The 23028-nt window shown below is 50.5% G+C and overlaps 3 protein-coding genes and 1 long non-coding RNA gene across 4 annotated transcripts in view; 1 reads left to right on the forward strand and 3 right to left on the reverse strand.

Annotated features, from left to right (window-relative positions):
• LOC147118294 (proteasome activator complex subunit 1-like) overlaps window positions 1-23028 on the forward strand; it is a 1298587-nt gene that overhangs the window by 46306 nt on the left and 1229253 nt on the right. The window lies entirely within an intron of this gene.
• LOC147118295 (uncharacterized) lies at window positions 4824-11425 on the reverse strand. Its single transcript, XR_015077813.1, has 3 exons — window positions 11143-11425; window positions 10340-10506; window positions 4824-5021 (listed from the first exon to the last, which is right to left on the reverse strand). It is a non-coding gene; the product is annotated as an uncharacterized LOC147118295 (long non-coding RNA).
• On the reverse strand, window positions 11967-12917 carry LOC147118296 (histone H2A type 2-C-like). Its single transcript, XM_085983707.1, has one exon. The coding sequence runs from the start codon at window positions 12880-12882 to the stop codon at window positions 12445-12447; it is 438 nt and encodes a 145-aa protein (XP_085839833.1). The 5' UTR covers window positions 12883-12917; the 3' UTR covers window positions 11967-12444.
• LOC147118297 (uncharacterized) lies at window positions 16109-17585 on the reverse strand. Its single transcript, XM_085983706.1, has one exon. It carries the CDS (start codon window positions 17211-17213, stop codon window positions 16266-16268), a length of 948 nt encoding a protein of 315 aa, XP_085839832.1. The 5' UTR covers window positions 17214-17585; the 3' UTR covers window positions 16109-16265.

The raw sequence follows: 23028 nt of genomic DNA on the forward strand, positions 1-23028 counted from the left end.
GTTCCCATTGGCGGTAGGGTCGCGAACCAGAGGACACAGATTTAAGGTGATTGGCAGAAGAACGAAAGAACGAAGTTGCGAGGTGAGGCCCGATCAGAGCATCGGACCTGTGAAGGGGCAGTGACCGGCGGCAGTTAAAAGCGGCGGCAGTGCGAGGTGAGGCCCGACCAAATCAACAGCAGAGGAGAAAGGTAAAAAGTAATCAGAGTGTGACGTCACCAGGGAGCAGGTAAGTGATTGGTTGGTGAGTATTTCTCTTTTTAAACTTTAACTCTGTAGTTTATAGTTACTAGGGTCTTTTCTGGTGTAGCAGGGACTGTTGGTAGACTATACAAGCGCCTTAGAGATATTTTTAATTGGTGGTAGTAAATTAATTTAAATTAAGTAAAAGGAAGGTCATGCCAGGTGAGCCCAGCCCCGTGATATGCTCCTCTTGCTCTATGTGGGAATTCAGGGACCCCGGTGCCCCTGATGACCACGTGTGCCAGAGATGCATCCATCTGCAGCTACTAGCAGACTGCATTGAGGCGCTGGAGCTGCGGGTGGATGGGTTGTTGAGCATTCACGATGCTGAGAGGGTCGTGGATAGCACGTTTAGTGAGTTGGTCACACCGCAGGGAAGGGCTGCACAGGAAGACAGGAAATGGGTGACCACCAGGCGGAGCAATAGAAGCAGGCAGGTAGTGCAGGAGACCCCTGTGACCATTCCCCTCTCAAACAAGTATACCGCTTTGGATACTGTTGGGGGGGATGACTCACCAGGGGAAGGCAGCAGCAGCCAACTTGCTGGCACTGGGGGTGCTCCTGCTGCCCAGGAAGGGGGGAAAAAGAGTGGGAGAGCAATAGTGGTAGGGGATTCTATAGTAAGGGGAACAGATAGGCGTTTCTGTGGCCGTAGACGTGAATCCAGGATGGTTTGTTGCCTCCCTGGTGCCAGGGTCAAGGATATCACTGAGCGGCTGCAGGGCATTCTGGAGGGGGAGGGTGAACAGCCAGAGGTCGTGGTCCACATTGGTACCAACGACATAGGTAAAAAGAGGGATGAGGTCCTGCAGCAAGAATTTAAGGAGCTAGGTGAAGGATTAAAGAGCAGGACCTCAAAGGTTGTAATCTCTGGATTACTCCCCGTGCCACGTGCTAGTGGGTATAGGAATAGGAAGATAGAACAGATGAATGCGTGGCTAAAGGGATGGTGCAGGGGGGACGGCTTTAGTTTCCTGGATCACTGGGTCTGCTTCTGGGAAAGGTGGGACTTGTACAAGTCGGACGGTTTACACCTGAACCAGAGGGGAACCAATATCCTTGCGGGGAGGTTTGCTAGCACTGCTGGGGGGGGTTTAAACTAACTTGGCAGGGGGATGGGGTACAGAGTGGAGCTATAGTAGGGGGTGATTTACAGCCAAATACAGAGGAAAAAACAAGTCAGCTGGGAAGGCAGAGCAAATATGTGAAGGCAAAAGGGAATATGGCAGGGCTGGAAGGCATTTATTTTAATGCAAGGAGTCTTGCAAATAAGGTGGATGAACTGAAGTTGTTGTTGAACACATGGGAGTACGATATTGTTGCTATCACGGAGACATGGTTGAGGGAGGGTCAGGACTGGCAGCTCAATATTCCGGGGTATAGAATCTTCAGGCGAGACAGAGGGGGGTGTAAAAGGGGAGGGGGTGTTGCAATATTAATTAAGGAGTCAATTACTGCTGTAAGGAGGGACGATATATTAGCGGGTTCCTCTAATGAGGCCATATGGGTAGAAACAAAAAGGGGGCAAGCACTTTGCTGGGAGTGTACTATAGGCCCCCAAACAGTCAGGGGGAGATAGAGGAACAGATATGTAGGCAAATCTCAGAGAAGTGCGAAAATAATAGGGTAATAATAGTGGGGGATTTCAACTTCCCCAATATAAATTGGGATAGTCAGAGTGTGAAAGGCTTACAGGGTGCAGAATTCTTAAAGTGCATCCAGGAGAGCTTTTTGAGCCAACATGTAGAAAGTCCTACAAGAGAGGGGGCGATACTGGACCTAATTCTGGGGAATGTAGCCGGGCAAGTGGTGGAAGTATCAGTAGGAGAGCATTTTGGCGACAGTGACCATAATTCGGTGAGATTTAAGGTGGTCATGGAAAAAGACAAAGACGGCCCGGAAATAAGGGTTCTAAATTGGGGGAAGGCCGATTTTAATATGATAAGGCAGGATCTGGCCAAAGTGGACTGGGAGCAGCTACTTATAGGAAAATCCACATCAAAACAGTGGGAGACTTTCAGAAGGGAAATAGAGAGAGTACAGCGCCAACATGTTCCTGTAAAGGTCAAGGGTGGGACCAACAAGCAAAGGGAACCTTGGATGACAAGGGATATACAAAAATGCATTAGAAATAAAAGGGGGGCTTTTGGCAGTTACAAAAGACTAAAGACGGAAGAAGCCCTAGAGGAGTATAAAAAGTGCAGGGGCATACTTAAAAAAGAAATTAGGAGGGCGAGGAGGGGCCATGAAATAACACTGGCGAGCAAAATAAAGGAAAATCCTAAGATGTTTTATAAGTATATTAAGGGCAAGAGGATAACCAGGGAAAGGGTAGGGCCCATTAGGGACCAAAGTGGCAATCTGTGTGTAGAGCCAGATGATGTAGGCAGGGTTTTAAATAAATTTTTTGCATCTGTGTTCACTATGGAGAAAGACGATGCAGACATAGAAATCGGGCAAGGGGACTGTGACATACTTGAACATATTAGCATCGAGAGGGAGGAGGTGCTAGCGGTTTTAGCAGGCAAAAAAGTGGATAAATCCCCAGGCCCGGATGAGATGTATCCCAGGCTGCTGTGGGAGGCAAAGGAGGAGATTGCAGGGGCTCTGACACAAATTTTCAGAACCTCTCTGGCCACAGGGGGTGTACCAGAGGACTGGAGAACAGCTAATGTAGTACCATTATACAAGAAGGGTAGCAGGGATAAACCAGGGAATTACAGGCCAGTGAGCCTAACATCTGTGGTAGGGAAATTATTGGAAAAAATTCTGAGGGACAAAATTAGTCTCCACTTGGAGAGGCAAGGATTAATCGGGGATAGTCAGCATGGCTTTGTCAAGGGTAAATCATGTCTGACAAATCTGATTGAATTTTTCGAGGGGGTGACTAGGGGGGTGGATGAGGGAAATGCTGTGGATGTGGTTTACATGGACTTCAGTAAAGCCTTTGACAAAGTCCCGCATAGGAGGCTGGTCAAGAAGGTAAGAGCCCATGGGATCCAGGGTGCCTTGGCGCGTTGGATCCTAAACTGGCTGAGTGGCAGGAGGCAGAGGGTGATGGTCGAAGGTTGCTTTTGTGACTGGAAGCCTGTGTCCAGTGGGGTACCTCAGGGATCGGTGCTGGGTCCCTTGTTGTTTGTGATCTACATAGATGATTTGGATGAGAATGTAAAAGGTATGATCAGCAAGTTCGCAGATGACACGAAAATTGGTGGGGTGGTCAATTGCGAGGAGGAAAGCCTCAGGCTACAGGACGATATAAACGGGTTGGTTAGATGGGCGGAAAAGTGGCAAATGGAATTTAACCCTGAAAAGTGCGAGGTGATGCATTTTGGATGGACAAATAAGGCAAGGGAATACACAATGAGTGGTAGGACCCTAGGAAGTACAGAGGGTCAGAGGGACCTTGGTGTACATGTACATAGATCCCTGAAGGCAGCGGAACAGGTAGATAAGGTGGTTAAAAAGGCATATGGGATACTTGCCTTCATTAGCCGAGGCATAGAATATAAGAGCAGGGGGGTTATGATGGAGCTGTACAAAACGCTGGTGAGGCCACAGCTGGAGTACTGTGTGCAGTTCTGGTCGCCTCACTATAGGAAGGATGTGATCGCTTTGGAGAGGGTGCAGAGAAGATTCACCAGGATGTTACCTGGGATGGAGCGCCTCAGCTATGAAGAAAGACTAAACAGGCTGGGGTTGTTTTCCTTGGAGCAAAGAAGGCTGAGGGGGGACCTGATTGAGGTGTACAAAATGATGAGGGGCATAGATAGGGTAGACAAAGAGGAACTTTTCCCCTTAGTAGGGGGGTCAATAACAAGGGGGCATAGATTCAGGGTAAGGGGCAGGAGATTTAGAGGGGATTTGAGGAGGAACTTTGTCACCCAGAGGGTGGTTGGAAGCTGGAACTCACTGCCTGAAAGGGTGGTAGAGGCAGGAACCCTCACAACATTCAAGAAGCATTTGGATGAGCACTTGGAATGCCAATGCATACAAGGCTATGGACCAAATGCTGGAAAATGGGATTAGACTGGACAGGGATGGATGGGCGGTGCAGGCACGATGGGCCGAAGGGCCTCTTTCTGTGCTGTAAAACTCTATGACTCTATGAGGAAAAAAAAATTTATGCAGCGAGTGGTTAGGATCTGGAATGCACTGCCTGAAAGGGTGGTGGAGGCAGATTCAATCACCGCTTTCAAAAGGGAATTGGATAAGTACCTGAATGAAAAAGAATTGCAGGGTTACGGGGAAAGGGCGGGGAGTGGGACTAGCTGAAGTGGTCTTGCAGAGAGCCGGCACGGGCTCGACGGGCCGAATGGCCTCCTTCTGTGCTGTAACCATTTTATGATTCTATAAAATATTAGAAAGTTTGTTCCACAGAAGCACGAGGTTTATCTGCTTTTATTGATGAATTTAAAAAGTCTCTATTAAAACCTGAGCCCGTGTGTTGTGAGCCAAAGAGCCTTGTGTCCAATGAGGGGAATAAAGGCCCACAGCCTCCCCTGGCCCCGGGCCCTGAACAAGGGACTGGAGAAACTCGCTGCCCTGCGGATCAGACAATCAGCCGCCGCTAGTGCCGCCCCTCGGGCTACCCGATTGGTTGGAGGGCCCGCCGCCGGCTCGCTCCTCCAGCCCGTCTGTCAATCAACCATCAGCCAGAAGAGGTCGCTGGTGAGACCAGTGAAGAAAGAAAGACTTGCATTTCTATAGCGCCTTGCACCACCACCGGACGACCCAAAGTGCTTTACAGCCAATGAAGTACTTTTGAAGTGTAGTCACTGTTGTAATGTAAGAAATGCAGCAGTCAAATAGCGCACAGCAAGCTCCCACAAACAGCAATGTGATAATGACCAGATAATCTATCTTTTTGTTAACTCTGTTTCTCTCTCTACGGATGTTGCCTGGCCTGCTGAGTGTTTCCAGCATTTCCTGTTGTTATTTCAGACTTCCAGCATCCGCAGTATTTTGCTATTATCCTTTTGTTACATTGATTGAGAGATAAACATTGGCTCGGACACCGGGGATATTTCCCCTGCTCTTTCCCACATTACAACAGTGACTACACCTCAAAAGTACTTAATTGGCTGTAAAGCACTTCAAGACGTCTGCTGGTCATGAAAGCACTATATAAATGCAAGTCTTTCTTTCTCAAAATAGTGTCATGGGATCTTTTACATCCACCTGAGAGAGCAGACAGGGCCTCAGTTTAATGTCTCATCCGAAAGACGCCACCTCTGACAGTGCCTCAGCACTGCACTGGAGTGTCAGCCTGGATTTTTGTGCTCAAGTCTCTGGAGTGGGACTTGAACCCACAACCTTACGCCTCAGAGGCAAGAGTGCTACCATAGAGTCATTGATTTATACAGCACAGAAAGGGGCCCTTCGGCCCATCGTGTCTGCGCCGGCCACCAAGCCCTGTCTATTCTAATCCCATTTTCCAGCACTTGGTCCGTAGCCTTGTATGCTATGGCGTTTCAAGTGCTCATCTAAATGCTTCTTGAATGTTGTGAGGGTTCCTGCCTCTACCACCCTTTCAGGCAGTGAGTTCCAGATTCCAACCACCCTCTGGGTGAAAAAGCTTTTCCTCAAATCCACTCTAAACCTCCTGCCCCTTACCTTGAATCTATGCCCCCTGGCTATTGACCCCTCTACTAAGGGGAAATGTTCTTTTCTATCTACCCTATCTATTCCCCTCATAATTTTGTACACCTCAATCAGGTCCCCCTCAGCCTTCTCTGCTCTAAGGAAAACAACCCCAGTCTCTCTTCATAGCTGAAGCGCTCCAGCCCAGGTAACATCCTGGTGAATCTCCTCTGCACCCTCTCCAATGCAATCACATCCTTCCTATAGTGTGGCGAGCAGAACCGCACACAGTATTCAAGCTGTGGCCTAACTAGCATTTTGTACAGCTCCATCATAACCCCCCTGCTCTTATATTCTATGCCTCGGCTAATTAAGGCAAGTATCCCATATGCCTTCTCGCTGTCCTGCTGCCCTCAAGGATCTATGTACATGCACACCAAGGTCCCTCTGATCCTCTGTCCTTCCTAGGGTTCTACCATTCATTGTGTATTCCCTTGTTAGTCCTCCCAAAATGCATCACCTCACACTTTTCAGGGTTAAATTCCATTTGCCACTGTGCTGCCCATCCAACCAACCCATCTATATTCTCCTGTAGCCTGAGGCTTCCCTCCTCGCTATTTACCACTCCACCAATTTTCATGTCATCTGCGAACTTACTGATCATACCTCCTACATTCATATCTAAATCCTTAATGTACACTACAAACAGCAAGGGACCCAGCACCGATCCCTGCGTTACACCAGTGGACACAGGCTTCCAGTCACAAAAACAACCTTCGACCATCACCCTCTGCCTCCTGCCACTAAGCCAATTTTGGATCCAATGTGCCAAATTGCCCTGGATCCCATGGGCTCTTACCTTCTTGACCAGTCTCCCATGTGGGACTTTGTCAAAAGCCTGACTGAAGTCCATGTAGACTACATCAACTGGACTGCCCTCATCCACACACCTAGTCACCCCCATTGAAAAATTCAGTCAAATTGGTTAGACATGATCTCCCCCTGACAAAGCTATGCTGACTATCCTTGATTAATCCTTGCCTCTCCAAGTGGAGACTAATTCTGTCCCTCAGAATTTTTTCCAATAATTTCCCTACCACTGATGTTCGGCTCACTGGCCTGTAATTCCCTGGTTTATCCCTACTACTACCCTTCTTGAATAATGGTACTACGTTAGCTGTTCTCCAGTCCTCTGGCACCTCCCCTGTGGTCAGAGAGGTTCTGAAAATTTGTGTCAGAGCCCCTGCAATCTCCTCCCTTGCCTCACACAGCAGGCTGGGATACATCTCGTCTGGGCCTGGGGGTTTATCCACTTTTAAGCCTGCTAAAACCACTAGTACCTCCTCCCTCTCAATACGAATTTGTTCAAATATATCACAATCCCCCCTGCCTGATTTCTATGCCTGCATCGTCCTTCTCCATAGTGAACACAGATGCAAAATATTAATTTAAAACCTCACCTTCATCTTCTGGCTCTACACACAGATTGCCACTTTGGTCCCTAATGGGCCCTACTCTTTCCCTGGTTATCCTCTTGCCCTTAATATACTAATAAAACACCTTGGGATTTTCCTTTATTTTGCCTGCCAGTGTTTTTTCATGACCCCTCTTCGTTCTCCTAATTTCTTTTTTAAGTACCCCCCTGCACTTTCTATTCTCCTCTAGGGCTTCTAGTGTTTTTAGTCCTTTGTATCTGCCAAAAGCCTCCCTTTTTTTCCTAATCCATTCTTGTATGTCCCTTGACATCCAGGGCTCCCTGAGCTTGTTGGTCCCACCCTTGACCTTTACAGGAACATACTGGCGTTGTACTCTCTCTATTTCCTTTCTGAAAGACGCCCACTGCTCTGATGTGGATTTTCCTACAAGTAGTTGATCCCAGTCCACTTTGGCCAGATCCTGCCTTATCATATTAAAATTGGCCTTCCCCCAATTTCGATCCTTTATTTCCGGTCCATCTTTGTCCTTTTCCATAACTACTTTAAATCTCACCGAATTATGGTCACTGTCACCAAAATGCTCTCCTACTAACCCTTCTACCACGTGCCCTGCTACATTCCCTCGAATTAGGTCCAGTACCGCCCCTCTCTTGTAGGACTTTCTACATGTTGGCTGAAAAAGCTCTCCTGGATGCACTTTAAGAATTCCACACCCTCTAAGCCTTTCACACTCTGACTATCCCAGTTAATATTGGGGAAGTTGAAATCCCCAACAATTACTACCCTATTATTTCTACACCTCTGAGATTTGCCGACATATCTGTTCCTCTATCTCCCCCTTACTGTATGGGGGCCTATAGTACACTCCCAGCAAAGTGCTTGCCCCCTTTTTGTTTTTAAGTTCTACCCATATGGCCTCATTAGAGGAACCTGCTAAGGTATCATCCCTCCTTATAACAGAAATTGACTCCTTGATTAATATTACTAACCTGATTTTTGGTCAACTCTTGGCGTATTCACGTTTAATAAGTCTCCGGGAGAAGGAGTCGCTTCACTTGTACTGGTTCCTGGGGCCTGATCACCTTCCCCAGGAGCAGGGCCTTGACCCTGACTTTATTCACTTGTACTGGTTCCTGGGGCCTGATCACCTTCCCCAGGAGCAGGGCCTTGATTCTGGGGGTGTTTTATTGCACCGCATGGTGTACTTGAGAAGAGCCCCATCAGGGCGAGTGCAGGAGGGTCAGGGGGCGAGTGCGGGAGGGTCAGGGGGCGAGTGCGGGAGGGTCAGGGGGCGAGTGCGGGAGGGTCAGGGGGCGAGTGCGGGAGCGTCCATCTCCAGGACCAGTGTGTATCTGAGTCAATGGGACTCTCTCTGACCTTTCTCCCAAGTCCATCTCCAGGACCAGTGTGTATCTGAGTCAATGGGACTCTCTCTGACCTTTCTCCCCAGTCCATCTCCAGGACCAGTGTGTATCTGAGTCAATGGGACCCTCTGACCTTTCTCCCCAGTCCATCTCCAGGACCAGTGTGTATCTGAGTCAATGGGAGTCTCTCTGACCTATCTCCCCAATCCATCCCCAGGACCAGTGTGTATCTGAGTCAATGGGACTCTCTCTGACCTTTCTCCCCAGTCCATCTCCAGGACCAGTGTGTGTCTGAGTCAATGGGACTCTCTCTGACCTTTCTCCCCAGTCCATCGCAAGGACCAGTGTGTATCTGAGTCAATGGGACTCTCTCTGACCTTTCTCCCCAGTCCATCGCAAGGACCAGTGTGTATCTGAGTCAATGGGACTCTCTCTGACCTTTCTCCCCAGTCCATCTCCAGGACCAGTATGTATCTGAGTCAATGGGACTCTCTCTGACCTTTCTCCCCAGTCCATCTCCAGGACCAGTGTGTATCTGAGTCAATGGGACTCTTTCTGACCTTTCACCCCAGTCCATCTCCAGGACCAGTGTGTATCTGAGTCAATGGGACTCTCTCTGACCTTTCTCCCCAGTCCGTCTCCAGGACCAGTGTGTATCTGAGTCAATGGGACTCTCTCTGACCTTTCTCCCCAGTCCATCTCCAGGACCAGTGTGTATCAGTGTCAATGGGACTCCCTCTGACCTTTCTCCCCAGTCCCTCTCCAGGACCAGTGTGTATTGGAGTCAATGGAACTCTCTCTGACTATTCTCCCCAGTCCATCTCCAGGATCAGTGTGTATCTTAGTCAATGGGACTCTCTCTGACCATTCTCCCCAGTCCATCTCCAGGACCAGTGTGTATCTGAGTCAATGGGACTCTCTCTGACCTTTCTCCCCAGTCCATCTCCAGGACCAGTGTGTATCTGAGTCAATGGGACTCTCTCTGACCTTTCTCCCCAGTCCATCTCCAGGACCAGTGTGTATCTGAGTCAATGGGACTCTCTCTGACCTTTCTCCCCAGTCCATCTCCAGGACCAGTGTGTATCTGAGTCAATGGGACTCTCTCTGACCTTTCTCCCCAGTCCATCTCCAGGACCAGTGTGTATCTGAGTCAATGGGACTCTCTCTGACCTTTCTCCCCAGTCCATCTCCAGGACCAGTGTGTATCTCAGTCAATGGGACTCTCTCTGACCTTTCTCCCCAGTCCATCTCCAGGACGAGTGTGTATCTGAGTCAATAGGACTCTCTCTGACCTTTCTCCCAGTACATCTCCAGGACCAGTGTGTATCTGAGTCAATGGGACTCTCTCTGACCTTTCTCCCCAGTCCATCTCTCGGACCAATGTGTATCTGAGTCAATGGGAATCTCTGACCTTTCTCCCCAGTCCATCTCCAGGACCAGTGTGTATCTGAGTCAATGGGACTCTCTCTGACCTTTCTCCCAGTACATCTCCAGGACCAGTGCGTATCTGAGTCAATGGGACTCTCTCTGACCTTTCTCCCAATTCCATCTCCAGGACCAGTGTGTATCTGAGTCAATGGGAATCTCTGACCTTTCTCCCCAGTCCATCTCCAGGACCAGTGTGTATCTGAGTCAATGGGACTCTCTCTGACCTTTCTCCCCAGTCCATCACCAGGACCAGTGTGTATCTGAGTCAATGGGACTTTCTCTTACCTTGTTCCACAGTCGATCTCTGGAAGCTCTTTGAATCGGAAGGGTTCTCTCCGGTTGGTGCTCTCACAATCCTGTGCTGGTTCACCTGCTGTCGTTCCTCAGTCTACAATCCCTGTTTACTTCGAGCTGAGCACCTTCCTCAATCACACCATCTCTCACCGGGACATCTAATTGTGGCAAAGCAGAAAATAAGAACAATATTGAAAGCGTGAAATAATATAATGTAGACTTTCAATCTGCTTACTAATAATTCAATTTCAAGGCCGAGTATTTGTTTGATTTTGTGCCTTTCCTCAGATCCCCAGTTGCGGGGCTGTGTGTTCAGTTTGGAGATTTTGCTCAGATCCCCAGTTGCCGGGCTGTGTGTTTAGTTTGGAGATTTTCCTCAGATCCCCAGTTGCGGGGCTGTGTGTTTAGTTTGGAGATTTTCCTCAGATCCCCAGTTGCGGGGTTGTGTGTTTAGTTTGGAGATTTTCCTCAGATCCCCAGTTGCGGGGCTGTGTGTTTAGTTTGGAGATTTTGCTCAGATCCCCAGTTGCGGGGCTGTGTGTTTAGTTTGGAGATTTTCCTCAGATCCCCAGTTGCGGGGCTGTGTGTTTAGTTTGGAGATTTTCCTCAGATCCCCAGTTGCGGGGCTGTGTGTTTAGTTTGGGGATTTTCCTCAGATCCCCAGTTGCAGGGCTGTGTGTTTAGTTTGGAGATTTTCCTCAGATCCCCAGTTGCGGGGCTGTGTGTTTAGTTTGGAGATTTTCCTCAGATCCCCAGTTGCGGGGCTGTGTGTTTAGTTTGGAGATTTTACTCACTGTGAATTTCCGGCCTCCTGAGACTCCCCCATTCTCACTGCTCTGGGCGGAAATGCGCCATTTTCTGTGCGGAGTTACTAACCGGAGCGGTGACCCTGTGAGCCTCCCTCGCTGTGATCTAAACTCGGGGCTGAGCAGCCTCGGGCCGAGTTCCCTCAGTCACAGAGCGGGCCCTGTAATCCGGGCAACCAGCCTGTTTCTGAGCGGCCGGCGCCGCCCGGCCCAGCACACAGCAAACCCAGGATCAGCAGTGGAGCGGCACTGCGCCTGCTCGGGAGAGAGAGAGAGAGAGAGAGAGGGAGAAAGGGAGCGGCACTGCGCCTGCTCGGGAGGGAGAGAGAAAGGGAGCGGCACTGCGCCTGCGCCGGAGGGAGCGAGAAAGGGAGCGGCACTGCGCCTGCGTGGGAGGGCAAGGAGCGGCACTGCGCCTGCGTGGGAGCGCAAGGAGCGGCACTGCGCCTGCGTGAGAAGGCAAGGAGCGGCACTTGCGCCTGCGCCGGAGTGAAAGCAAGGGAGCGTCACTGCGACTGTGCGGGAGAGAGAGAGAGAGAGAGAGAACGGGAGCGGCGCTGCGCCTGCGCCTGCGCCGGAGGGAGCGAGAAAGGTAGCGGCACTGCGCCTGCGCGGGAGGGCAAGGGAGCGGCACTGCGCCTGCGCGGGAGAAAGAGGCAAGGGGCGGCACTGCGCCTGCGTGAGAGCAAGGGAGCGTCACTGCGACTGTGCGGGAGAGAGAGAATTGATCCAACTCCACATACCGGGATCGATCCGAGAGAGAGAACGAGGTGCCTGAAGTCTGATACTCACCTTTAAAACCAGCTCTTAATGCAGGGACAGGTGGGAACTTCAGTTACTATTTGAAATATTTAAAAATTAACCAGAGCTGCAATTCTGGTTAGATCCTGTCTCCCAAATAAAAAGGGAATGTTTGTATGGGTCAGGGTGTATATCGTTCTCCCTATGGAATTATTGTCCCAATAAGGAATGGTAGCCGCTCACTCACTTTATACTCGGTTCTTAACATCCGTTCATATTCGGCTCTCCTAACAACGCGTTAATTGAGTGCTGCGCTCACGTTAGGGTTCCGTGTGTTTTGTTTTTCTCTGAAGCCAGTCCTCATCTATATTGAATCACTGATCTGAATATTCGCTCACAGCAAGCCCGCTGCAGTGTTTCTGGATCTGGATTTCTACATGTTGGACAGACAGTTTACCGAAAATGGCTAAATAGTAAGCAGCCCTTTCACAGATACAGTGGGTGGCTCTGAAAAGAGCCTTTGGGTTATTAGATTGAATCTTGTCCACTTTACTTGCTCTTGGAGCTGGCAGTGCTGGTTTTCTTGGGAAGCAGCACCGCCTGGATATTAGGCAGTACCCCGCCCTGAGCGATGGTCACCTTTCCCAGCAGCTTGTTGAGCTCCTTGTCATTGCGGATGGCCAGCTGCAGGTGTCTGGGGATGATGCGGGTCTTCTTGTTGTCGCGGGCCGCGTTGCCGGCCAGCTCCAGGATTTCAGCGGTCAGATACTCGAGCACAGCAGCCATGTAGACCAGAGCTCCGGCACCCACACGTTCAGCGTAGTTGCCCTTTCGCAGGAGCCTGTGAACACGGCCCACAGGGAACTGCAGTCCGGCCCGGGATGAGCGGGATTTGGTCTTGGCCCGAGCTTTACCGCTGGTTTTTCCTCTTCCAGACATTTCCAAAATCCACTCGTTGAAAGAAATAATGATAAACTCCGCCCACATCTGCCGCCCTTCTACCTTCTGGAGGAATGCAGACAGCAAACTTGTGATTGGTCGCTCTGTGGTGAATTCCATTGGTGTTCTCCAGTGACCAATCACAGTCTGTTTTTCCGCCAATGGCAAGTGTGTGGAAATAACTGTCCTCAACAGTCAGACCGCCAACGATTTTTAATTTCAAAAAGCTCGCCAATATTTTCCTAACCCAGCGAATTAAGTTAATAAATTAACTATTAGCCAAAGATTTCCAGACAGTTTTTTATTCCTTTTGTCTTCTTCCATCTCTCCCTTGCAAATTCCAGGCTGTTACAATCAGGATTAATTCCGGGTTCAATAGCGAACTTTAACGGGTGGGATTAAATCCCCATTGATTCTGTAACGGGACACATTCCAGCTCAATCTCTGTAAAAGTGAGGATTCAGATTATCGAGTGATCCTTTGCACAGGCGCTGCTGCGGAAGTGAAACCAAATCTGGGAGTCCTTCTGTGAGAGAAGAGGGACAGAGCGTTCAAACTGACCGCGTTCTGGTCTCTAAGAAACCCCATTCTGGGTTGTTACACTGCAGGAATTCTCTGGTTAACAAAAGGATTGACTCCCAACTGGCATTGAAAAAAATGAAAATGTTTTTGCAGAGATTGAGGTGACTGAAATCAGAGTCTCATCTCGAAAACAAGCTTTTAATTTGTCGGAAGGCGCTGCAAGTGAATGGGTCTGAGATCAAAGGGAAAGAGCGATCAGGGACCGTGTTTGTACTTTACTGGACGGGAAATACAACAGCGACGCTAAGGTTGATCCGGGCAGTGAAAGTGCTTATCTGAGAATTCAAAACTAAATCTACGGCTGGAACTTCAAACGTTCTCAAAACACACTTGTTACGGAAATAATTACAGTAAATTGTGTCTAAAGAGAGATGAGTTTGTGTAGCTCTTTCAGAGAGATTTTGGGTAGCTCTTAAAAGAGCCGTTGTGTTTTGGGTTTGTTCTTTCAGGACAGCGTGGAGTTTTACTTGGAGCTGGTGTATTTGGTCACCGCCTTTGTCCCTTCCGACACGGCGTGCTTGGCCAGCTCCCCGGGCAGCAGCAGGCGCACGGCGGTCTGGATCTCCCGGGAGCTGATGGTGTGCCGCTTGTAATGGGCCAGGCGGGAAACCTCACCCGCGATGCGCTCAAAAATCTCATTCACAAACGAGTTCATGATGCCCATGGCCTTGGAGGAGATGCCGGTGTCGGGGTGAACCTGCTTCATCACTTTGTAGATGTAGATGGAGTAACTCTCCTTCCTCGACTTTCTGCGCTTCTTGCCGCCCTTCGCTGCCGGTTTACTGACGGTTTACTTGGCGCCCTTCTTGGCAACTGGTTTCTTTTCATCAACCATTCTCAAACTCGATTTCAGACACAAAACGACGCAAACCCGCGCCGGGCTCGGAATATATAGGCAGCCCCACAGTCCTATGCTAATGAGGGATGGGTGAAGGCAATGGTTGTGATTGGCTGCTGAAGAGTGATGTCAAATTCCATTGTTCTGCATCTCTATGATTGGCTTCTTTATGTATCCAATCAGATTGAGATTTTGTCACCAGCACGCCCCCTGTAGTCAGAAAGGTAATTGCAAGAGCAAATATCCATGCACCAATTCCCAGACCATTATCTGGGGTCCCAAGCACTTCTTCCGGACGAGACAGCAATTTAGATGTACTTCCTCCAACCAGTGCACTATATTCATGTCTTGCAGTGTGGTCTCCACCACTTTAGTTCAGTATCTGCCCGTCTCTAGTACTGTGAGTGTGTGTATTGGAATAGTTCTGTATTATTCAGTCTCTGGTGATTTATGTAAGTGTTGGAATCATTACCAATCTCAGTCTCTGTTACAGTATGTGCGTGTGGGATCCATTCATTTCCTGTCCGTCACTGATACCATGTGTTAGGGTGGGACTCCATCTGTATCCGTCAGACTCTGGTACCGTGTGTCAGTGTTGGGATTCATTCAGAATCTGTCATTCTCTGGTAGTGTATGTGTGTGTGACATTAATTTTGTATCTGTCTGTCACTGGGATGTGCGAGTTTGAGATTCATTCTGTATCTGTCATTCACTGGGATGGTGTGCATGTCTAAGATTAATTCTGGATCTGTCAGTCTCTGGTACTGAGTGTAGTGTGGGATTCATTCCGTATCTGTCATTCACTGGGATGTTGTGCAAGTCTAAGTCTAAGATGTCAGTCCCTGGTACTGAGTGTGAGTTTCATTCTGTATTTGTCAGTCTCTGGGACTGCATGTTAGTGTCATATTAGTGCTGAATCTGTCAGTCTCTCGTACTGTCTTTCACCGAAGAATTCCGCATGTATCTGCTACTTACTCGGTTTATGAAAGTGGGATTCTTACTGCATCTATCAGACTCTGGCACTTGATGTTAGTTTGAAATTAATTCCATTTCTGCTAGTATCTGCTACTGTATCAGAGTGTGGGACTGAATCTATTTGTAAATCAATTATCCACCTCCAGCTATCTGCAACCGCCAATTTCAAACCATTTATTGACAGTAGAACCGAAACACAGCGCTCCGCACAAACCCTTACAGACTCGGGCTTCATATTCAAGGGTTCCCTGAAACCAGAATATTTTAAGTAAGATCCTGTTACAATTAACAATCAGTAATATTCCCGCCTATATACAGTCCCTTCGATCACAAGTCGACCCGTCTCCTTCCATGTCAATCTCTGACCTTATTCCATCTCCCCACACTTCCCCTCACAGACGGGTTCAGCAGTTTACAAACACCTTATTCCAGTTGATTTGGAGAATCTCATGTGTTGGGGTTCGAGTTGTGATGTGGGGTATCTCCGCCAGTGTCAGCGTCTCACAGAGACTTTCACCCTGAACCTGTGAACTGAAAATGACCGTGAACTGAAAATGACCATGAACTGAGACTGGAGTCGAACACCCCCCCAGTTAGAGTGAGGCCCGGCCCGGACATCCCATTCTCTCTCTGTTTTATTGCAGACACTGGGGGAGGGGTGGGTGCAGCGAAAATCAGCGAGTCACCAGGGAGCCGGGGTTCATTTGAAATGATTTCAATCTGGAATCTGAGCCCGGCCCCGGGACATGGATCATATGATTCCGCGATCACCTCTTTTTGGAAAGACATGGGTGGCTCTGAGAAGAGCCTTTGGGTTCAGATATTTACAAGTTGTTGTTAGATCCATGTGTTAATGGAGACACGGAATGCAGGAGTTGATTTAACAAGTGTTTACTGAACAAAGTCTGGAGGTGAACTAACTACACAAGACGCTATACAGGCTTATATACCCGAGTGGTTACTACTGGTACTACAGTATACAGGGGCTTCAAAAACATAGTTCCTCTTAAAGGTACATACACTACAGTTGTCCTTTTTATTTTATTTTGCTCGCTGCTTTCTGAGACTTTGCTGATTTGGGCTTGGCCTTGGGTTTTTCCACCTTCTTGGCCGCCTTCACCTTTCTGCCTGTGGCCTTCTTGGGGCTCTTGGGCTTCTTCACCACCACCTTCTTCCCAGCCGCCGCTTTCGCTGTCTTTTTAGACGTTGCTGCCTTCTTGGTGATTGTTTTCTTGGCTGCTGGTTTCTTGGCTGGAGATTTCTTGGCTGCTGGTTTCTTGGCTGGAGATTTCTTGGCTGCTGGTTTCTTGGCTGGAGATTTCTTGGCTGCTGGTTTCTTGGCTGGAGATTTCTTGGCTGCTGGTTTCTTGGCTGGAGATTTCTTGGCTGCTGGTTTCTTGGCTGGAGATTTCTTGGCTGCCGGTTTCTTGGCTGGAGATTTCTTGGCTGCCGGTTTCTTGGCTGGAGATTTCTTGGCTGCCGGTTTCTTTACTGCAGATTTCTTGGCTGCTGGTTTCTTCACCTTCTTTCCCTCTTTCCGCTGGGATTCCTTCTTAGCAAGCCTGAAGGAACCCGTGGCGCCCGTGCCCTTGTTCTGCTCCAGGGAGCCGTTTCCCACTTTCATCTTGATACTTAACCTGATCTGGGACCGGAGCTTCAGCACATCGACGCCGTTGGCAGCCAGAGCCTTCTTTATCGCAACCAGGGACATCCCCTTGCGATCGCTGCCACTCGCCACAACCTTGAGTTTCTGTTCGCCCAACGTGAGACCGGCTGGCTTGGAGTGGGGAGCCGCCTTCTTCTTCTTGCTGGGAGCCTTGGTTTGAGCGGCGGCAGCAGGAGGAGCCATTTTGGCGGCTGCAGTCTCGGTCATGTCGGCGACTCTGTAGAAAATCTCTCTGACAGTCAGAGCTGGGTCAGAAATGAAACGAGAGGCGGCGGCACAGAGCAACTTAAAGGCAGCGAGCGGACGGGGCGGAGACATCCTGCTGTCAGCTCCCGGCCCCTCCAGCCTCTCTCTGTTTCTCTCTCCTCATTAACTCTCCGATTACAATTAAACTCGGGCACTCCACATTCCCAGATTGGTCTCTTTCTGTCTCGAAGACCGGGATGTTTGCTGTCGAGAAAGTTTCATCAGAATTCAAGACAGCAATTTCGATTTAAAACCGTTTCTTTGCTGCACTGACCGCGCTCTCTCACCCGATCGCGGACATGTTCACTGTTTTTCGACTGAAATTTGAAATCAACTAAAACTTCACATTTAATTCCCACATCAGGGGGGAGCAGGGCGATCCTATGACAGGGAAATCTTTGAATTTTACACAAGAGGGTCTCTGAAATCCGGCGATGAGAGCGGGCACACAAACACAGTGACATTAGTCTAACCCGCCCGCCCCTTTAACATACTCTCGCTGACATAATGTTCACTCTGCTCATTCACAGCACAATCTGTTCCCAGATTTACAGTTCACAGGACAGGTTTTCCTCTCCGCTCGGCCTGTGCTGCCGATTCTCGGGGTTAGTTGGAGTTTCCCAGCTCAGTCAGTGTTAAACACTCTTGAGGCCGGCGCTCCTCACAGTGTCTGTTCCCCAGATTCAGGGGCAAGAGCCAATCACAGCTCTGGCTGTGTTCACCCATATCTGGTTTGAAGGTATTATATTGTTCGCAGGCAGGAATAAGTTTGATTTATATGAAAATAGAAATGATGATCTCACCGCCTCTCTCTGTCTCTCTCTCCCCAAAACTGAGGAACAGAACAGAGCAACTGGTGTCCTGTGCATTCCATTCTCAACACACAGAGACAGCAACCAGAGACAGAGAGACTGTATCAGTCTGAATGGTCGTACTCTGAGCCAAGCGGTCCACGCAGTCTGTTACCGAGATTTCGGGGCAGGAACGTGTCACAGTTTGGCTGTGTGGATCCTAGCCTGCTTTTAGATGATAGTATTATTCACAGAAATAGTGAGACATTCTGTTCACCACACATGCCTTGAACTTGGTTTCAATAGACCGAAAACTGAGAGGTTCAGCATCGATCCAGATATAACAGGCAGGGCTGGGGGATAGAGGGACTGGGGATTGATCCTGTACACAAGGCACAGAGAAAGACACAGGGGGTGACAGTCACACAGGCCCGGGAACTTGTCTGGTATCTGTCGCCTACTCACCCACCGGAGACAGGCAGAGACTGATTAAACTCCCCGCTCAGCAGCAGTTCAGTGTCAGAGATTGACAGAACCTGTTCCTCTCCATCCTTCCATACAGTATGGGGAAACAAATCGCTCTGAGGGACAGGATTCGCATCACTCTCACACTCACCGGCAGCAACTGACGTGTGTCCAGGGTTGCTTTCCCCTCTCCTAATATCTCCTTATCTGTCTCGGTGACAATGTTTCTTTGATAACGCTCCTTTCAAGCTCATTGGGATGATTTATTCATTTAAATGTGCTATATAAGTTCAAAGTGTTTTTTTTGCTGTTGCTTCTTTTAATTTGCGTCAGGAGAGAGGTCTGAGCATGCGTGATAAACACTTGCCTGCTCCTCCCCCTCTCTCCACACTGTTTAAAGCGACAGGAAGGATCCTGCAAGCTCCCCTCCCCAAGCTCTGCCAGCGGGGGCCGTTTCCTCTGTGCTCGGCTGAAGATCGCTGACCACATCAGGGAGTGGAGATAGCACGGGCCCGAGTAAGGGAACAAACAGCAGCCTCCTCACAGCAGCACATCGCACTAGGACTGTGTCCGCAGATGGGCTTTGTGTCGGGTAAGTTCAGCGGCAGTCGGGGCTGTTTGTACGAGACAGATTGAAGCAGGAAATATTTCCAGAACATGGAGTGAGTGGGGGAAGGGAGAGGCCATTCTCGGGCTGTGTGTGTACAGTGTAAGGTAACATAGGAAGTAAATCACCTCGCTGCAGTCATCAGCGAACATCCCCATTTCTGACCTCTTGTTGGAGGGAAGGTCGTTGATGAAGCAGCTGAAGATGGTTGGGCCTAGGACACTGCCCTGAGGAACTCCTGCAGCGATGTCTTGGGGCTGAGATGATTGACCTTCAATCACCACAGCCAATCTTCCTTTGTGCTAGGTATGACTTCAGCCAGTGGAGGTTCCTCCCCCCCCCCCCCGACCGATTCCCATTGACTTCAGTTTTACTAGGGCTCCTTGATGCCACAGTTGGTCAAATGCAGCCTTGATGCCGAGGGCAGTCACTCTCACCTCCCCTCACCTCCCCTTCACCTGACGAAGGAGCAGCGCTCCGAAAGCTTGTGATTTCAAATAAAACTGTTGGACTATAACCTGGTGTTGTGTGACTTCTTACATTTGCCCCTCACCTCTGGTATTCAGCTCCTTTGTCCATGTTTGGACCAAGGCTGTAATGAGGTTGGGAGCCGAACTGTCTTGGCGGAACCCAAACTGGGCATCATTGAGCAGGTTATTGGTGAGTAAGTGCTGCTTGATAGCACTGTCGATGAGACCTTCTATCACTTTGCTGATCATTGAGGGTAGACTGATGGGGCGGTAATTGGCCAGGTTAGATTTGTCCTGCTTTTTGTGGACAGGACATACCTGGGCAGTTTTCCACATTGTCGGATAGATGCCAGCATTGTAGCTGTACTGGAACAGCTTGGCTAGAGGCGCGGCTAGTTGTCAGGTGTTTGCTGTATCCAGTATGCTCAACCCTTTCTTGAAATCAGGTGGAGTGAATGGAATGGGCTGGTGGAACAGGCTGGAGGGGCTGAATGGCCTCCTCCTGACAATATGTTCCGATGTAGTCCTCCCACCACTGGGAGCGATAGTGATGCGTTCGTGCGACATCGCTCTCCCGCGCAGGTGCAGTACCACTCCCTTTCTCCCGCGCAGGCGCTGTGACGCAGACTTGCACTCCCACGCAGGCACAGTGCCGCTCCTTGCACTCCGGCGCAGGCGCAGTGCCGCTCCCTTTCTCTCTTCCACGCAGGCGCAGTGCCGCTCCCTTACGCACTCCCGCGCAGGTGCAGTGCCGCGCCCTTCCGCGCAGGCGCAGTGCCGCTCCCTTTTTCTTTCTCTCTCTCTCTCTCGCAGGCGCAGTGGTGCTCCCTTGCTCGCTCTATCTCTCTCTCTCCCGCGCAGGCGCAGTGCTGCTCCCCTGCCCTCCCGTGCAGGCGCAGTGCCGCTCCCTTTCTCGCCCTCCGGCACAGGCGCAGTGCCGTCCCTTTCTCTCTCTCTCTCTCTCTCTCTCTCTCCCGCGCAGGCGCAGTGCTGCTCCCCTGCTGATCGTGGGTTTGCTGTGTGCTGGGCCGGTCAGAAACAGGCTTGTTGCCCGGGTTACAGGGCCTGTTCTGTGACTGAGGGAACTCGGCTCCATTCAGCACCCGGCCCGACAACGGCTGCTCAGCCCCGAGTTTAGATCACAGCGAGGGAGGGTCACAGGGTCACCGCTCCGGGCAGTAACTCCGCACAGAAAATGGCGCATTTCCGCCCAGAGCAGTGAGAATGGGGGAGTCTCAGGAGGCCGGAAATTTAGTGAGGAAAATCTCCAAACTAAGCACACAGCCCCGCAACTGGGGATCTGAGGAAAATCTCCAAACTAAACACACAGCCCCGCAACTGGGGATCTAAGGAAAATCTCCAAACTAAACACACAGCCCCGCAACTGGGGATCTGAGGAAAATCTCCAAACTAAACACACAGCCCCGCAACTGGGGATCTGAGGAAAATCTCCAAACTAAACACACAGCCCCGCAACTGGGGATCTGAGGAAAATCTCCAAACTAAACACACAGCCCCGCAACTGGGGATCTGAGGAAAATCTCCAAACTACACACACAGCCCCGCAACTGGGGATCTGAGGAAAATCCCCAAACTAAACACACAGCCCCGCAACTGGGGATCTGAGGAAAATCTCCAAACTAAACACACAGCCCCGCAACTGGGGATCTGAGGAAAATCTCCAAACTAAACACACAGCCCCGCAACTGGGGATCTGAGGAAAATCTCCAAACTAAACACACAGCCCCGCAACTGGGGATCTGAGGAAAGTCTCCAAACTAAACACACAGCCCCGCAACTGGGGATCTGAGGAAAATCTCCAAACTAAACACACAGCCCCGCAACTGGGGATCTGAGGAAAATCTCCAAACTAAACACACAGCCCCGCAACTGGGGATCTGAGGAAAATCTCCAAACTAAACACACAGCCCTGCAACTGGGGATCTGAGGAAAGGCACAAAATCAAACAAATACTTGGCCTTGAAATTGAATTATTAGTAAGCAGATTAAAAGTCTACATTACATTATTTCACGTTTTCAATATTGTTCTTATTTTCTGCTTTGCCACAATTAGATGTCCCGGTGAGAGATGGTGTGATTGAGGAAGGTGCTCAGCTCGAAGTAAACAGGGATTGTAGACTGAGGAACAACAGCAGGTGAACCAGCACAGGATTGTGAGAGAACCCTTCCGATTCAAAGAGCTTCCAGAGATCGACTGTGGAACAAGGTCAAAGAGAGTCCCATTGACTCAGATACACACTGGTCCTGGTGATGGACTGGGGAGAAAGGTCAGAGAGAGTCCCATTGACTCAGATACACACTGGTCCTGGAGATGGACTGGGGAGAAAGGTCAGAGAGAGTCCCATTGACTCAGCTACACACTGGTCCTGGAGATGGACTGGGGAGAAAGGTCAGAGAGAGTCCCATTGACTCAGATACACACTGGTCCTGGTGATGGACTGGGGAGAAAGGTCAGAGAGAGTCCCATTGACTCAGATACACACTGGTCCTGGAGATGCACTGGGGGGAAAGGGTCAGAGAGAGTCCCATTGACTCAGATACACACTGGTCCTGGAGATGGACTGGGGAGAAAGGTCAGAGAGAGTCCCATTGACTCAGATACACACTGGTCCTGGAGATGGACTGGGGTGAAAGGTCAGAGAGAGTCCCATTGACTCAGACACACACGTCCTGGAGATGGACGCTCCCGCACTCGCCCCCTGACCCTCCCGCACTCGCCCCCTGACCCTCCCGCACTCGCCCCCTGACCCTCCCGCACTCGCCCCCTGACCCTCCCGCACTCGCCCCCTGACCCTCCCGCACTCGCCCCCTGACCCTCCCGCACTCGCCCCCTGACCCTCCCGCACGCGCCCCAACCCTCCCGCACGCGCCCCCTGACCCTCCCGCACGCGCCCCCTGACCCTCCCGCACGCGCCCCCTGACCCCCCCGCACGCGCCCCCTGACCCCCCCGCACGCGCCCACTGATCCCCCGCACGCGCCCCGACCCCCCCGCACGCGCCCCCTGACCCCCCCGCACGCGCCCCCTGACCCCCCCGCACGCGCCCCCTGACCCCCCCGCACGCGCCCCCTGACCCCCCCCGCACGCGCCCCCTGACCCCCCCGCACGCGCCCCCTGACCCCCCCCGCACGCGCCCCCTGACCCCCCCCGCACGCGCCCCCTGACCCTCCCGCACTCGCCCTGATGGGACTCTTCTCAAGTACACCATGCGGTGCAATAAAACACCCCCAGAATCAAGGCCGTGCTCCTGGGGAAGGTGATCAGGCCACAGGAACCAGTACAAGTGAATAAAGTCAGGGTCAAGGCCCTGCTCCTGGGGAAGGTGATCAGGCCCCAGGAACCAGTACAAGTGAAGCGACTCCTTCTCCCGGAGACTTATTAAACGTGAATACGCCAAGAGTTGACCAAAAATCAGGTTAGTAATATTAATCAAGGAGTCAATTTCTGCTATAAGGAGGGATGATACCTTAGCAGGTTCCTCTAATGAGGCCATATGGGTAGAACTTAAAAACAAAAAGGGGGCAAGCACTTTGC

This window comes from Somniosus microcephalus, chromosome 4 (assembly GCF_052327205.1).
Source record: "Somniosus microcephalus isolate GS21.2 chromosome 4, FLI_Smic_1.0, whole genome shotgun sequence".
Taxonomy (NCBI): domain Eukaryota; kingdom Metazoa; phylum Chordata; class Chondrichthyes; order Squaliformes; family Somniosidae; genus Somniosus; species Somniosus microcephalus.